The sequence below is a fragment of the Ambystoma mexicanum genome, chromosome 6q, assembly GCF_040938575.1.
Source record: "Ambystoma mexicanum isolate Mex_15411 chromosome 6q, UKY_AmexF1_1, whole genome shotgun sequence".
Taxonomy (NCBI): domain Eukaryota; kingdom Metazoa; phylum Chordata; class Amphibia; order Caudata; family Ambystomatidae; genus Ambystoma; species Ambystoma mexicanum.
In genome coordinates this window covers 180,569,488-180,587,602 of record NC_090937.1, presented here as the reverse complement: position 1 = coordinate 180,587,602, position 18,115 = coordinate 180,569,488, and the positions used below count along the sequence as shown (strand labels likewise).

General features: G+C 49.1%; 1 protein-coding gene across 3 annotated transcripts in view; it reads right to left on the bottom strand.

Moving 5' to 3' along the window:
- The window catches only part of ELP1 (elongator acetyltransferase complex subunit 1), a 2,667,893-nt gene that overhangs the window by 1,938,287 nt on the left and 711,491 nt on the right, over window positions 1-18,115 (bottom strand). For all 3 annotated transcript variants that reach the window (XM_069630608.1, XM_069630606.1, XM_069630607.1), the window contains exon 11: window positions 16,587-16,817. In XM_069630608.1, the coding sequence (XP_069486709.1) occupies window positions 16,587-16,817 (231 nt within the window). The remainder of the gene's footprint in view (window positions 1-16,586; window positions 16,818-18,115) is intronic.

The window sequence follows — 18,115 nt, the reverse complement described above, 5'->3', positions numbered from 1 at the left end:
GTGGGGACAACCAGTTTTCACCTTCTTTCCGCTTCTCGAGGTATCTCGTGGCCGCCTTGCCCGTGCCAAGCACCCCGGCAACCGGAATACCACACTTTGACCCCTAACCGCGAAAGTCGGTACAACCCTTTAACCGGAGGACTCCGCGGCTGGTTTCTTCCCGGGCAGTGCAACGACCTTCTTCTTCTGCTCTTCAGCGAGAACTTCTTCTCCCCTGACCGACGTCGGGCCTTGCTGCCACTGCCTGGAACAACTGCCACCGCTGGAGGATCCTTTCCGCTTAAGGTACCGTGTTCCGCCTGGCTTCCCTTGCCACCGACTGTACGGGGTAGATTTAGCCCCCGGCTTTCGAACCTGGGAGTGCCTGGGACACCCTGGCTAAACTTTCTAAGCCACTCTAACCTCTTTCTAACTCTTTGCAAGACTTTGAATCCCTAATAACAGTGTGATCTTGGGCACATTTTCGCTCCGGCTACTCTAAGAGTGGGCCCTGCCTAGTGACTTTTGCTCACCTGTGACTTTGTACTTCTTTGAGCCTATTGCAAGTGTTCTGGACCTTAGAGTGGTGTGTTTAACCTATTTCTGTTTCTGTTATCCCTTTCTTGAACCTACTAGAGTGTCATCTAACGTTAAGCACTCACCTCTGTTCGAATTATGTGGTGTTAACCTAGAGTTGTCTAGATAGGAGTAAGGGTTGAAACTGCTTTCATTATAACTGTGTTTGAAGTGTTTTTACTATATTTTGCTAGAGTGATTTCAACTTATGTGTGTTTAATAAATAAATAACTATATACTTTTGAAACCAAGCTCTGGTCAGTGTTTGCTTGTGCTATTGTATTTGAGTACCTATTGTGTATACTTTACATACTGCCTAACTCTTCTTGAGGGGAGTCTGACTGCTCAGCCACAGCTACCAGGTAAATCTGGGTGGTGCGGACTGCTACCAAGTGGGTTTACTGCTATACCTGTAGTCTTAAATCTTTTGCAGTGGTCCCCAAGGGAACTGCACAGGTTTCTGCCTAACAGACGTGAAGCTCTTTCCTGGCCACGGGGGGGACGCGCGGGCATCTTCTTTGAAACTCGAGCGCGTGGCCCCGGGCTAAGGCGTCCAGCACCCAACGGTCGGTGGAGATGGACTCCCACACGCTGACGAAGCCCGCCAGCCGGCCTCCCACCGGGGTGCTTCGGTGGGGGCCCGACCCCACGGCCGGTTCAATCCTGTTTCGACGAGGCTTTGCCGCCTTGTCCTCCTTGGCGACAACGGGGGGGTCCGCCAGACTTGCCTCGTCCTCTGTAGGCCTCCTGAGACGACGAGCGGGCCGCTTGACGGTAGGTGGAGAAACCGCCGCCGGAACCTTTGGAGGCGCCCTTGCCTCCGCTGCTCCGAAAGGGCGTCCGTCGTTGCAGAACCCCAAGGGCCCGGGCCGTCTCAGTGTCCGCTTTAATGGCCTGGAGGGAATCGTCCAATGTTTTCCCCAAACAGGTTGTTCCCACCGAACGGCATGTCCAGGACTCTGGTCTGTACGTCTTGACGGAAGTCCGTAGCCTTGAGCCATCCACGCCGCCTAAGGCACACGCCGTTGCCCAACTGGCGAAACCCAGTGTCGGCGATGTCCGTCGCAATAGTGATGGCGTGGTCCGACGCCACCTCACCTTCCTGTAGGATCTCCAGGGCATCCCGCCCTCTTGTCGTCCGGTAGGAAGTCCAGCAGGGGAGCCAGTCTGTACCATAGCTCCCTGTCGTAGCGGGCCACGATAGCCAAGGCGTTGGCCGCTTTAATCGTCGTCGCTGCCGACGAGATGACCCTGCGTCCCATCGCGTCCAATTTCTTTCCCTCGCCGTCCGGTGGGGAAGTCGATGTGGAGGCCGCACCCCCCCCCGCTTTCTTCCTGGCCGCCGCGGAGACGACGGAGTCCGGGGTAGGCTGCGCCCGGAGGCACAGGGGGGCCGCGTCCGGGACCCGGTACTACTTCTCGTACCGGTCTCTTCTAGCTGGCGTCGTGGAAGGGTTCTTGAGGAGGGCGAGGCCCTCATCCCAAATGTCGTCCAGTAGAGGCACCGCGAGGACCGTCTTCCTCTTGGCCTCGCGCCGTTGATAAAGGAATCCTTCCTTTTTCTTCTCCTCAGGGCAGAGCTGGAAAAGCTCGGATGCCCTGGCGATCATGGAGTGGAACGATCCAATCTCGTCGGGCGGAGAAGCCCTGGTGGGAGGTGACGACGGGAGATCCTCGTCGTATACCTCGTCGTCCGTACCCGTCGCTGCCGTGTCAGTCCCCGTATCATCCCCTCGGGTGGACGGGGAGGAGGGCTGGACGGGTCGCGACGGCTGAAAAGGAGGTGGAGGGTGAATCCTTCTCTTCTTGGGCGGGGGAACACCCGAAGGTCCCGGTTCAGGATCCCCCGAAGGGAGAGGTTCCTCCGTCGGCAACGGTAGTCTCGTCCTTATCTCTGAGCATAAGGACTGTATAGCCAACAAAATGGCCGCCGAGTTGTCTTGCGGCGCTGGCAGAGGGGAATCCGACGGGCGATCAGGGGCCCCGTCGGCACCCTCGATGATGTCGTCGTCACCTGCGTCGGGATCCATCCCGACGGGCCGGTCTTCTTCCACGCCAAGGCCGTGGCTTAAGACCTCAATCAGCTCTTCCTCTGAGGTTGAGGCCGAATCTACGACGACGCCCTGCCCCCCCTTTTTCTTCCCTGCCAGGGGTTTCACTGGGGGTCCTATCGATGGGCACAAAAGAGGACTCCCTCCGAGGTGGCAGGGAGACTCTGAGCCCCGAGGTCGCCACCACTGGTGTAGCCTCCACAGGCTGAGCCAGGGCCGCCGCAACAGTATCGATAGAGGGCTTGGCCGGATGGATTAAGGCCTTCACCACCTTAGGTGCGCTCACCGCCTTTATCCTTGAGGGGGGACACTGCCTCGCTCCCCCTCCGATGGGGCCTTCGAGCTCGACCGGGGCCTCTCCAGGAGCTTCGCCGGGTGCTCGCCCTTCCTCTTACCCGACCCAGAGCGTTGGCTCGTGGCTGAAGGTGCCGGGGAGGGTGCGCCCTGCCTGGCGCCCGTAGAGCCCGACCGTTCGGCGCTCCCGGTGCCAGCGGACTCGCGGTGCTTGGCCTTGTGTTGGACCCCCGTCGCCGGGCGTCCTCAAAGGTCTTAGAAGACCGCTCGGATTTCTTCCTCTTCTTCTCGCCTGACGGGCTCTTCCCTTCCAGCCAGTAGGCGAGACGTTGATGGCGGTCCTTCATGGTCCGCTCCGACATGTTGCCGCAAAACGCACAGTCCTTCTCCACGTGCGTCTTGTCCTCATGTAAGCAGTAGAGACAAAAGGAGTGTTCGTCCTCCTTAAAGACGTTCTGCAGCTGGCATCCAGGGCAGATCCTGAACAGCTTTCCGGGCGTCGAGCTTCCCTTCTCCTGGGCCATGTCCGGGCCTGAGAAACTTCTGGAGTCCTCCAAAAGCGTAGCTTGACGAAATCTTCACCCTTGAGGGGCGCAGACGAATCCGACACGGGTCCCCGTTGATCGGATGGAGAGTCGGTGGAGCTTGAGGCTCTTTTGACCGAAAAAAACGAAGTTTTTGAGAAAAAACGTGAAAAAATAGCACTAACGCTCGAGAGCAATAGCACGAGGATCCCAACACATGAACGTGCGGTAAAAATCTGAAGATGGCTGCCAGAGGCGGTGCTTAGGTAGAGGGCAGTCATTTGCTGTGGTCAGTATGACGCAGAGGCCAGTGATTGGTTATTACTACGAAAGACAGATCAGAAACGAAACTGATACTGGTTTTTTCTTTACCGAGGATTCCCAGCCTGACGACGGGGAATATTCATGAGCATGTGAATCCATGTCAGACCCCATGCTGGAGAAGGTTCGAGTTACTGCACTGCCCAGGGATGAAACCAGCCGCGGTGCTGCCAAAACCGAATAAAAGGTACGCTCCTTTAAATCGCGGTTGTGGTGGACGGGTGCCTGGCTATGCGGTCTCCTAGTGCTTGGCACTGGCGATTCGACCCAGGCAGGTCCTGGAAGGCGATTGGCGAACTGGTTGACCCCACCAGCTCAAGGGAAGAAGACTCTTGCAGGTGAAGATCTTCTCGAGTCGTTGGAGAAAAGTGGTGAGGATCTGCAGCAGGGCTTCACCGGTGGTTCAGTCGGTGCAGATGTCTTTGGCTTCTCTCCTCTTCGGCTTCTTAGTTCCAGTGGCGACGTCTTGTCCTCCAGTCCTCAGGACCCTGCTTTTATGTAGAAAGACCCCCATTCATACAGCCTAGCTGTCACTCACAAAGTGGGGTGGCTATCCTGGCGGGATAACCCCCCCAGCCTATCAGGGCAGAGTGCGACTTGGGTTGCCTAGGTAACCCTGTCCAGGGTGCCTATTCCCCCTCCCACACATCCTGTCTACCCCAGACTCAGTGGCGCCGAAAGGAGGGCTTCTGTGCAGAAGCCCGCCAAAAGGACGAACAAAGGATCCCCAACCTGGGTTAGGATTTCAGAGAAAAACACGAGAAAGAAATATTATTAAAGTTCTGGCAATAAAAACCTACCGGAGTAAAGTTCATATTAAAATAAATTGGTGGCATGTTAGAGGCTGTCAGTAAAAGTGGTAGCCTCGAACAATGGGAAAATCCCATAGGGAAATATTCGCGGTCGAATATTTACGGTAGGAACCACTGCCACCAGCCAGAATCTTTGGAGAGAGGGACTGTACGGTACCCCCTCGAAAATGAACACCAGGGAAAAACTATTAACCCTTCGCAGTACTTCCATAGTAAGATGGGTTGTACTGGTTTTGTTCATAACTAATGACTAGTAAAGTCAATGGCAACTTTACATGCCCTGGTAGACAGTAGTTAGTCCCAGGGTATGGAGTCTATGTTTGGGGGTCGCTAGAACACCCCTGGGTTACTGCACTGAGAGTGCTGTGTAACACACATGTAAAAAGATGATACCTATGAGGGTGAGAAAAACCTCATAGCCCATAAGCACAAAAATAGGCTGAAACATACATCAAAATACAGCTAAGAGTGGGAAAAAGAGTCTCACTCTTAGTAAGAGTAAAAAAACAAACCCCTGAAATTCAGCAAAGCTGCTGTGGGACTCTATAGGTAAGGGAAATTAGCCCTAGAAGGGAATTCTCCCTAACAGTGCAGGACCGCCTTGTGAGTAGATCAGCAGTACCGTGAAGGTGAGGCTATATGGCAAAGGGCAATAAGCGGCTATCCCGCTTACCCTTCTCCCAGAAAGAGGGCCTGAGTGGCGGTAGCGTAAAGATGCTGGCCCCCGCGACACCCTGGACAGGTCGGGCCCACCCGGCCATGAAGAGGCACGCTTCACATCTGCTGGGAGTGCCCCGGCCTAGGAGCTCAGTCTAGTGCTGGCGGAAATGCGGTCCGGCTTCGCGTTCATCAATACCAAGCTTGATGGAATGGCATATAAGGTCGACCGCATGCAAGAACGCATTGAGAAGGAGAGTGGGCAAATATCCGAGGCGGAGCACAGGAGTGGAGGCCCTGGAGGATACTAGCGGCAAAGTAACATAGGCGGTTCGATCACTTCAGCGGGAAGTAAACATCATAAAGGAAAAGACTGGAGGAATAATATCCGGGTGGTGGGGGTCCTGGAGTATATCTCACAGCAAAACATGAAGGTCTTCATGGAAAAATGTATACAGGCAACCACTATCATCAAAATTCCTGATTGAGAGGGTGCATCGGGTATCGCCGCTCACCTGATAATAGCTCATTTGAACTACAGGGACCTCAATGCTATTCTACGAAGAGTCTGGGAGCTTGGCGACCTGAATTACGAAAATGCCCCGATCTCCTTTTACCCGGTTTTCACCCCTTCAGTCCAGAACACTTGCCTCTCTTGCCGTGCAGGGTTTCCTGGTGTTTAAGCTAGTGGGGCACCTTTGGCGGCGAAACAAGCGCTCTGTGACCAGGGTCTACAGTATACGCTATATTATACCAGTCTAAACTGCGTGTACAGCATGGTGGCCAAGCACACTTCTTCACCGACCCCCAGGGCGGTGCAGGACTTCCTGGAGTCGCTGCCCGAAGAAGAGAGGGTCTGTTTGAGGCAGAGCTAAGTGATCTTGAGCGAACATCTCTGTGTGTTTTAGATTTATGGACTGTGCGTGTGGGCAGCTCCTGGCAGCCCGAGTCAGTGGAGTGCCCTGCATATCTAATGTCAGTGTGCATAGCCCCTCCCGGTGGGTCAGAGATATGTGGGCCCATGTAATGAATCAGTCCAACTGCTGAGCTATGCTGTTACTATTAAGGCTTCCCCTTGAGGCGGTAACTGAAGTGCGGGCCCTTGGGCAGTAGAGTCCCACGATGGCTAGGGTGGTTGTGAAGGGGGGAACAATTAATGCAAATTGGGTTTGGGCAGTGTGGGGGGTGGGGGGCTTATTGGGTGTTATGGGAGGAACAGGGTTTGTGGTGGTAGGAAGTAGGACCAGGGGATGTTGGGAGTTATTAATACAAAACGATTCAAATCTCTTGTGTTTAGAATTTGGTTATCGTGGGTCACAGGTGTATACGGAGACATGGATGGTCTGCCAATAACAACTACGGGTCTATGGATTGCTGTAAGGTGATACGTTGGAATGTGCGGGGGCTTAATAACCTGTGCAAGGTCCGCAAAGGTGGTTCAATACTGTGAAATGCATGGAGCTAAGGTGGCCCTCCTGCAGGAAACCCATTTAATCCGCAGGGGGAGTGAGGGGGTCGTCAGGTGCTGGGAGAACTGCAAATACTACACTTGATACTCAGCTTACTCGGCCGGGGTCATGATACTAATACACAAGTCACTTAGGTTTCGCACCACGGAGACTGAGATGGACCCGACGGGCCTGTTTGTATTTGTCTTGGGGTGCTAAAGGTCCACTCTAGTGACATTTGTCAACATCTATGGTCCAAATGTGGACAACCCCTCTTTGTTTCAATCACTGATATCTAGAAGTCGCAAGTACTTGCACACCAATATTGTGTGGGTGGGGGGGTCTCAGCGTTGCCCTAGAGCCAGCCAGAGATAGATCTACTGGAGCTGCTCGTCCGCGATCCCGAGCAGCGGAAGCAGTGGTGAGAGGCATGGTGGAACTGGAGGATGTGTGGAGGCTACTCCGGTAGAGGGTAGGGAATGCTCATTTCATTCAACCGTTCACAATACCTCCTCGCGCATAGACTTTCTCCTGGTGAGCCCCCGCCTTGTACATAGAACAATTGACTGTATCCTTCTCCCTAGAACACTATCTGATCACTTGCCAGTCCTCTGGTCTTTGGATCCTAGCTGTTGTGGTATACCCCCAGCCTTTCCGGAGGTTCAAAGCCGTGGCCCTTTCGGATATAGTGCTTAGAAGTGAAGTACTAAGCTGGGTCAAGACATATTTTCAGGAGAACCTGGGTTCCGTCTCCATGATGAGCTCCACGTCTGAGGCATTTAAGCTGGTCCTGGAGGGGGATGTCTGTCTCTGTAACTGGGGATGCTGAAGATGATATGCAGGCAATTAACTTAAACTGAACAGAAAATTAAGAGGCACAAGCAAGGTTGAGGGAAGGGAAGATGTCGACTCCAGGGCTAACTTATGGGACGCACTAGACCGCTTCAATAATTTGGCAAAACGTGAGATTAAATATGTGGCGCGTCCGGCAATGATCCGTAGATATGGGGAGGAGGGCAGGCCAGGTAGAGTGCTAGCAGCAATGATTAGAAGTGAGTGGGGGCTACAGACATTGCTGCTGTGCAAACGGAGGAGGGAGATGTGGTTGTAAAGCCGGAACTGAAACCAAGAAAGATGGGAGGTTTTGAATTCATCTGAACCACTAGCATTGCTCTGGGCAACCTTCCACACGACTGTTTTTAATTCCGTCTGCGCCATTGCAAAAGGGGTCCAGCCATATGCAAATCAGTCAGGTACTGCTACTAATGGGAGCAGCCCTGCCCGAACTGCTAGGCCAGGTCCCCTCTGCACCGAAACACAAGCAACAACAAACATGTTTCGGCATTTCTGGGCCTGCTCAGTGAGGTGCAGCTTGGTTCCCTGTGGCGCTGCGAGCAAGGGACCCATGTCTGGGCATACCCTCTCTCACATAGGGAGAAAAACTGAAACCAAAAAAGTGATGGGTGGAAGGTTTTGAATTAATCTGAACCACTGGCATTGCTCTGGGCAACATTCCACAGTGGTTTTCAGTCGGTCGGCAATGGGGCAGACAGCTTCAATAATTTGGCAGAACGCGAGATTAAATATATGGCACGTTTGGCAATGGCCCGTAGACATGGGGAGGAGGGCAGGCCGGGTAGAGTGCTAGCAGCAATGATTAGAAGCAAGCAGGGGGCTACAGACATTGCTGCTGTGCAAATGGAGGAGGGAGATGTGGTTGTAATGCCAGAAGCCATCCTAGACACCTTCTGCCGATATTACGAGCACTTCTATGCGTTTAGGGGGACGCTGCCGATGGAGGAACTAGAAGGTTATGTGGGCGAGGCATCCCTGCCGATTTTGCAGCAAGAGGTGATTGAAGCACTCGCCAAGCCTATCATGCAAGATGACATCCTGCATGCAATACGCGCCCTGCCCTCCGCCAAAGCACCTGGCACAGACGGAATTACAGCAGAGTTCTACAAGGAGTTTGGCCCGGAGGTGGCACAGCACTTGCTCTCAGTGTGGGAGAGGATGAAGGTAGGTCAGCTTCCCCCAACTATGCAAGAGGCAGTGATCACTCTGATCCTATAGCCTGAAAAGGACCCTCAGGACTGTTCCTCATACCGCCCTATATCCCTGTTGAATCTAGACACAAAAAGTTTTGCTAAGGTGCTGGCAGACCGATTATTACTACTGTACGTCTCAACCATTGTCCATGCAGACAAATCAGGCTTCATCCCCGGGAGATCGACCGCACTGAACCTGCGTAGGCTTTTCGCGATCCTTGCGCAGATTGACCCCCAAAGTGCAGGCACTAGCTGCCCTACTCTACATGGAGAAGGCATTTGACTCCGTTGAGTGGAGCTACCTATTTTTAGGTGCTAAGACAGGTGGGCATCCCGGAGTATTACCTGAAAGCGGTGCGCCAGCTGTATGCCAGGGCAAACGCTCGCATACGGCTGGACGGCAGGCGATCCGGTACCTTCAAATTGGGTCATGGAACCAGGCAAGGCTGTCCGCTCTTGCCACTACTCTTCGCGATTGAGATTGTCACGATCCATGCCCCTGACCTGCTCAGGTATAACAGCCCCCTGACAGCGGTGGGGCTAAAGCCCTTCACACTGGCCCGGAGGGCCTTAAAACTCCATCAGAAACATACATGGAGTCAGTCCTGGCGTCTTTGGCGCCAGGCACATTATCAGGAATAAAGCAATACCAGTTTTGGACCTTAATCCAACATGGAGGCCTATTACACAGCTCAGTTCTTTAGAACCAAGCCATGCGGTCTAGTGTTTTGGGTGTGGCTGGGCCTGGAACTACTTGGCCTGGAACTACTTTACCTGGGCTATTTAAACCATACCCAAACAGCAAAACATGCTTTGCGTTATTCTGCACTCCTGCAGCGTAACGCTCACCGTGTCCAGCTCCTGCTCATCTGCTTCTCCGGCGGCCCGATCCTGAAGCCCTAGATCCGGATTCCATTAATAACCTGGAAGAACAAGAACAGCATTAGCAAGCAAGAACATTTACCTGTGAAGTAACCAGCCTTGAATCCATCCTGCGCTTCGCTTACCTCGCCCATCTCCGGAGTTCGCTGCAACCTGCAAAGGTAAAGAAACAAGGACAGCATTAATAACAATTCTTACCTGGGCAAGCAGCGAGTCCTGGCAGCACCCTTTCCCCATCCTTCTGTTTATCTTCCAGGACCTCTCAGCAGGCCTCCAAAGCCTCCAGCCGACTGGAGCACTCGCCCACCTCGTAGGACTGCTCACAGAGAGTATCCTCCACCTCCGATACCCTGTGCTCCGCCTCCGAAACTCTTTTGTCAAGTGTCAGCATCTTGTGGGAGAGTTCCTCCTTACTTTTGTGAATTTCCTTCTGGATCTCAGCCAACAGGTCCTGCAGGTCAGACTTTGTAGACATCTGTGTGAACATAGCTGGGAGGGGGTCAGCTAAATGCACCTGAGCCGTTACCACCTCAGTGCGCTTGCTCCTGTCTGTAGGCTGCAGCATTGTAGAAATATCCCCCTGCGTCCCAGTATTCGAATGTTTAGCCATGATAAAGTTAGGAGGTAGCATTCGTACTAGTTTGCATGTGCTGTAAGCTCGCCACACCAGAGGATGCTGGTGCTGGTAGGAAGGTGCTTCTGGGGGGTTGCTGGCTACAGGACGCGATCACTGCCATTATGGGCCGGGGGCACCTGCGCTCTCGACACTGCTCAGACCACAGCACAACCCCCTCCGCCGAGCGGGGTACTCACTGAAAGCAGAACCAGGGATCGATTGGCAGCTCTCACCCAGTCAAAAGCTTCATAAGAGGCGGTTTTGACACAGCACACTGGTCGGAGCCGCTCAGCTGCTGCACCTTTCTCCTCACAGCCGGGCCAGCTCGGGGCTATCATCTTTTCACCTTGGCAGCCGCACACCATCAAGGTCAATCCTCAGAACGCAGGCGACCTCGGAGGACCAAATTAGAACAAAACGTTGCCGTGGGGCACTGGATCGACCTCCGGCCCTAATTACTACATTTAGGGAGCCAGGGAAGAGCTACGGCCTCCTTCTCCGCCCTCCAAATGCCTAGCCACGCCCCTTTCTTCTTTACTTTAATGGTCAAGACTACGCCCATTTAGAAATAGGGCAAGTTAGCCATTCTTCAAACCCCCTTTTTATAAATAAAGGTTTTTGAAACTTGTATCCTTGTGTCTGTGTCTACCTCTGAGCACCATGCCTTTGTTAGAATATTCAGATGCATTAGAATTAGAAAAGACACTTCAGGGCAATCATAGAACAGCTTCCCTAGCTGTTATAAAGTCCAAGTAGGTTTGGGGCCTTGTACCCAAAAGTCACCAATTCTTAAGTATATACTTCACAGGTCAAATTGGCAATGCCAGTAGCTATGATTAAAAGAGTCAAAGTTACATAAAGTTCAGGCAAGTAAATTCACTCAATCCCAGACACAGGTATGGGCCTAGGAAGGGATCCTTGACCAGGTTTCCACAGACCAACGTCAGGACACAGTGCGTTAGGGACAGGCCTTTACGCCCTTCGGAAAAGGTATGCCAACTTCCCCCCATAACTACGATTTCTCCAGAGACCACCGCAGAGGCTCCAGATTCCGTTGGGGACACAGTCTTCTGTGCTTGGTACCATCAAAAGAGGTCCTGGGATCGTGGGCGCAGGGGTTACTTTCGGACACGAGATTTAGTTTTGATCAGTCGCGGTGCTTTGGAGTTGGTTCCAGACAGAGACAGTTTCCAGTAGATCACCCAAATGAAGATAAAATGAAGGATTCTGCAGAGCAGACCACCTCAAGACACCTCCAGGGAGTGACAAAGACAAGTAGTAATGGGAGTCGGTGGCGACAGGCGATCGTCAGTGGACGAACAATGGAGCTGGCCCAGCACAGCTTCTGTTGATTGTAAGGAAGGCATGGTATCAAAAGTAAGGCAGACACAAGTGACCACAGTTCAAGGGTGTTTATTGAACTTAAGGTTTTGAAATACACCTATCTAAATCTTAAGATGGGAGCAAGCTACGACCATCAAATAATAATAACGCAGTCCTTAGTCGAGTCTTTCAAAATAAAAGAGCCTATACTAATAAACCTATTGCCAATCCCTACCTCAAAATACAAATAGTGTGGGAAACAAGGTTACGAAAAAGAAAGAAGTGTTCCAAAATGATATGTCAGGATGTTCTGGACGTTGGCCTCCCTTCCCCATGTTTTCAACACGGGATAAGGCGTTACACTCGAACTTAGCACAGTCTCTGGCTTCTCCAGCATGAGGATACAGTTCAATCATTAGCATCAGGGTCTTCTGTGCCCAAGTCTATTTGCCTCTCAAAGTCTCTTCACTCAGAGGGCCTGATGTGACAAAGAAATGATAAGTTCTTTTCCTCTTTCAGATTTTCACATGTACTCAAAGTCTTAGGCGATTCATTATTCACCCCGCATACCCCTTAGCTGGGCTCAGATCGGCTTAGCACAATTAGTCTCTGCCTTTGCCGGGCTCAGACCAACTTCATCTACTTTCTTTATATTCTTACTATCCTAGACTTTCGAATGCACAGGGTTTTGTTTGACCCGTTGCAGGAATACTTCGATTTCACAATTCCTTTTCTTTTTTTCTTTTAACATTTGCCACCTTTCAGTTGAATAGAGACTTTCGAATGAGCACCCACGTGGTGCCGGACCACAATGTCTACGGTATCGTATCTTGGCTTCAAAGTTCAATTATTTGCTTGCTGTTTAATTATGTTTGCGTTGCTTGCCACATGCGCTTCACACACTGTTCTCTTCAGTTTTCACTATACAATGTTGCAGCTTGCAACACAGACTGGTCTGCTATCATTCTCCCCAACTCACCGACTGTGCTGACTTCACTGGCGCTGCTTTGTTGTAAGAGCCAAGGACAGTACCAGAGTGGCAATCTATTCTCCCAGCTTTGCCTATCAATGCAGGATAGCCCCGGGTACCTCCGAGACACAATGCAGGATTCTTCAGCCTCGATTACTGGTTTTACGTTTCCTATTATCGAAGGTTCATGAAAGTAACAGTCTTTCGTTGAAAAGTTCAAGGGCACTTCCCTCCTTAAGATCCTCTTCGCTCTTGCCGTCTTTCGCCTTGTATTAAACAGCCATCTTGGAAATTTCCAAATGTGCTTTGCCTTGCTACGAGTGTGCTTTTGTGCTCTGCCTTTTAACCATGTGGGGAAGTGTGATGGAAGTTAGGTGTGTGTAATGATCAGGAATTGCCTGACCCTGCCTGACCATTGTATTGGGACATGCATGCTAGGTATACAGGTCGGGTGTTGGTCCATTTTCTCTCACAGTGAGCTGTCCATGAGAAAGTGTTTATGTTGGAAAGGGGGGGGGATTGAGTTCCTAAGTATCTTACCTGGTAGGATGGGGTAAAGGTGTTAAAAGGAAGGGGATACCGCGTCTCGCCATCCAGTGACCCACTTCCACTCCCCAAGCACTCCTCACTCAGGTGATCCTCTCGCACTGGTCCACCCCCAAGAACTGGATCCAAAAACGATAGCCATGCCCTGGCCACCTGGATGACAGATACCCGGGAACTAGCGGGTAAGACACCTTAAGGTTTCCCACATGGAGGATTTTCATCCTTCTTGCACCAAGTTCCAAGGATGCAATCGGAACAGTGATAGCTGCAAAGAGGTAGTCCAGGAGAGAGCTGGTCAATCCACTGGTTGATCCAGGGAAACTTCCGAAGGCGTGGCTCCAAGAGGAGGGGTTGAGGCTGGTTGTTTTTACTGGTCCAGGGGATCGAAGCACTGATGAGGTTCTTCCTGAGATCAGACACACAAGCAGGGCTTCATCAGGACGACACTGGAGTTGGTGCTGGTCAGCTGCAGGGGTCGTCCTTGGGTAATCAAATGGCTGCTCTTCATCGTAGAGGACTTGGTTCATACACTATCAAATGGCAGCACATTTTGGCCTGGGAGCTTGCCCAAGTCCATCAATGGCAAGGATCTGCACCATTCAAACTGGCAGTGGCTATACAACCATCCACAGATAGTCACTGAACACAACATCTGTGCAGCAAAAGACAAGCAGTCTCTAGGATGTGTACTTGAACCAGACAGTCACGACTCCACATCCGGGCTCACACACAAACCTCACCTTTCGCCTGTGAAAGCAGCAGATTTCTGCGGGAAAGGTATTTCATATATGGTATTTCCTGATGTGAGAAGGTAGGAAGAAGGCCAAAGAACAATATGACCAAAGGACAAGCAAAAACACAATGGCACGGCCATTTTAGGGTGCTGTCTACCTTTAGTAACATTTGCAGTAAATGCAAAGGTGCATAAGTAAAACATTGCTAAGTGATAAAAGAATAACTGCTGCCACAAGCTCGTCATAGGCACATTGTAAAAGTAATCAAAAAGCCATTACAGAAAAAGTTAGAGGGATATAAAGTATCCTAACTGCACTTCACTTTAAGGTGATGTGTAGACTTTAGATGCTAGTCTAAAAACTAAAGGGACATTTAATTGGACAGGTTGCACAAAATCATGTAAAATATATAACAATTGTAACAAATTCAGCTCTTTTACCATACACAACTTTACACAACAGTGTAATACTTGCTACTGATTCTAGTGTACTTTCCTACTTAAAAAGCAGTTAGAATGATTGCCTGTAAGCATGCAAGTCGTTGTCGCCTGATTCTGAGAGAACAGTGTTGAATCGGTATCTGAAATTACCAGTGCCATGCAATTTGTGACCAGGAGGTTTTTTTTTGCATTATCCTTGTTAAAAACACTGTCTGATGAGAACTTATTATTGGCAGCATATTGATCATCATAATAAGAGGAAATGCCTATGAAGATGGGGATCAAAAGTTTGCAAACAGTAGCAGTGTCTTCAAACTATGAATCTCATGATTAAGTGGGGTTTAAAAAAGTAAACTAATATCGTTTTAAGTTAACAAACTGTCAGTTTACTTTGGCTACGCTGGCAACTATCACCATTTTCTTTTTCCGACCGATTCCGGATGGTGACCAAGAGTATACAACTATGGGAAGCTTTGCACTTCATAAGGGTCTTAAGAAAATGGTTGCCACGTAACGAGGTGAGATGGTTTAGGAAAACAGGTTCTGTAACATGTAACATTTGATGGCGGAGAAGATTCTAAAGATGCTAACAAATATAATCAAGCTGCTGAAGAACTAGAGGATTTTTCCACTTGTGGCTTCTCCATCAAGGGAAAGTGACCAGATCAAAGCTAGAAAGAACAGAGTTTAATTATGTGGAAGAATTAATAGAATTATCGCATTTACTAATGTTATTCTATGGAGGATTACAGTGAAAATGTGTTCTGGGTTAGAAGGACTTTTTCACCTACATCAGAAATTCAGGGGGCAAAAGCTTACCTAAGTGGGACCTCTGTGTAGAAGGATCATTCAAGGGTCTTGGTCAACAACCTCCTGTATCCAGAATGCTGGTCTGCTCCCCAAACACCATGCCCTGCTTTGATTGAACAGAAACCAAACAAAGACTGTGCAAGTGTGTGCAAGACATATGGTTTGAGGACCAGCAGAAAGGATCGAACAGGCTTGAAAATAACCACTGACATTATACCACCAAGTAGCGCTCAACATACACGGCACTAGAACATTTTGCCGCACATGATCTGCCACAAACCTATACTTTTACTGCTAAAAAACAAATTGCAACATTCTGGCCGGTTGGTAAAAGCCGTTTCCAGCTCTGTTCATGACCTTGTGCATCACTGAATCCATACGAGAGTTCGATGTACACTGTACCTCTTCATCAGACATCGAGCCTTACCAAACTCCAGGGAGTTGCACTTTTTGAGTGATCAAACTCCCAAATATGGAGTATGTCAATTAACTAAATGGAATTGATAGAATTATGTTTAACTCTTCTGAAACAAATTCAGATAATCTAAAATTGGTGAAATGTATTGCATTTACTTTTAGAATTGCAGAGGCAATCAAAATATGGGGCATATGACTAGAATCCAGCATTGAATACATTATGTGAAACATTGGAAGTCACTTCCAAAGCCTTCTTGGGATATTTTACTAAAAACTTTAAGTGTCATTTTTAAAGACCAGACAACAGTACCTGTGGAAAGATTGAGAGCTACGGTAAATCTTTACAAGAGCAAAGTCTTTACCCCTGCTCTAAAGTTGCTCATCAAAACTTATATCTGGTGGAACAAGGGGATTCATATTTTAGACTAAGATTTTTTTTTCACCAATCTTCAGAGCTCTTGCTGGTAAAAACCCAGATTGTATTTATTTTTCTACATATTGGATTCTGGACGTTTAAGGAAAGTAACTCCTGTGCATCAATGGAAATGAGAGTTCTAAAACAATGACCATGCTTTTGAAAAATGAAACCAATATTACTGGTTTCAAACAAATGTCAACAGAAGAGTTTCTTTCTGAAAATGTGCATCTACTAAGAATCACACTTCTCTTAGTTTCACACATATTGGAGCATAAGTAGATACAAAATCACACATCCTCAAGGATTCCAATGGTTTCAAGGAACTTGAATGCTTTCAGGTGCGATATGATAAGGTTTTTGCATTCTCCACCTGCCACCTGATTATCCGGCACGCTTTGACAGCATTGTTATAAAGCTACATTTTAGCACGCTGGCAGACCACTTTCCTTAGCGGTTTCCACATCCCACAAACTGCTGAATGGTGATAAGCTAATTAATCTTAACCACTCAAGGCACATATAATTCTCCTCAGTAAAACAAAGCAGAGGAGAACAGACATCACTCCAAATTCCATGCTACACGTCACATAGTCAGGAAAGATACAATGACAATGCATTTAAGACCTTCCAAATGCCTTCCCACAAAACTCTCTCCAGGACGACCTTACGATATAATTAACAGTACAACATTTGGTTAACAAAATCATGAGAGACTCATTACCTCCATCAATGACTCCCACAAGTGCGAGATCACCAGCATCTTCGCCTGAGCTCCGGTCAGTGGTCCAGTGCCACTCATAACACAGGTATTTCCATCCCCGGAAGATGATATGAAGCCGGTACAGGCTCTCAGGGTCCCACATAAGAGACACAATTTTATTGCACTCTTCAATGCCGAAATGTAAACTCTGCTTGAGGTACCAGTGGTAGTTTCCAACTGTCCAGAGCTGAACTGTGAGAGAAAAATATTTACCCGTCAATCTGCCCACATAAATCTCCCAAGCAATATTCACAAAACATAGCCAATCTCTACATAACATAATATTGAACTGAAAACAACTGGTCAATTTCACCATCAAGCAGTTACACCAAAAATGGTATGATTGGAGTTAGAGATGGAAATTAACATAGTCCGAGGATAGGTGGGAAGTGCTTGATGATGGATTTATGGTTGATATCGTCCCGACATTTTTCCCCGTTACATGTGTAATTCCTAACACAAGGAGGACATAGTCTTGGAACAAATAACTGATATTGATAAATGCAGCATGTTGCTCGCTCTACTTTGTCACGGTATGGAGATATTTGTCTGAGAAGGTTATGACCAGGTAGTAGACCAGGGTGATGTTGAGTGTCTGTCAAGGTTTGTTCTGTATCAGAGACATAAATGTAAGATCAAGTGATAGTAATCGAAACTTTATTTAGATCAATAAAGGATTATAGCAACCAATATTCAGCAAATATGCTGCATTTCAAGAGTGTGTGCAGGATGGCAGATTTAAACCAGTCCACTGTCACCCTAGTTATTGTGGTAAGTCAGACATAGGAGACGGACTAGAGGAAACGGTTCCACAATTGAGTTTATTAAAGAAATTAATGACCCCCTCTAATCCTATTTCTATAAAGGGGTCCCTACTATAGGAAATAACAAATGGGTTCTTGTCAGACATCTCACAAATAAGCACTGTCCTCTATCCTAATCTATTCTAACCTGACGTCTGCCCTATCACTTGAGAAAGAAAGAACGAAAAGAGGATCTAAGTTTGAGCTTAGGAAAGAGTTACTTCCCCTTGTCGATAATTTAGTGGTGGCTGGTTTTCTGACCCCCATTAGGGTTATTCTGGTATCTTTAATTTCTTGGTTAAGTATCGAAGTTCCAAAACAAAAATGTCTCTCTGGACTATCTGCTATCCTTTTTGGTTGCATCAAGGCCCTCGTCAAACAGTCTTTGCCTTAAACCCGTCTCCTGTGAGATGTCCTCCAGACCTGAATAGGTCAGTATTCACAACAGCAACTAAGTTCTCTTTCTGAACTGTCCACATTCTTAGCCTCATATAGGGTACATGCGTGGGCATTCCTGGTTGCTTTATCCTCGTGGGGTAACCGGTTTCTCAGCCCCAGGTAGGCTACGGGCCTGTTCAGCCATACTGTGGTAGTCGCTTAGTTCTCATCCTCCTGGGGTGCTCCTCTCAGCCTGGCATGGTCTACGGGCTCTCTCACCCGCTTCCAGGGTAGTCAGTCCTGTGCAGG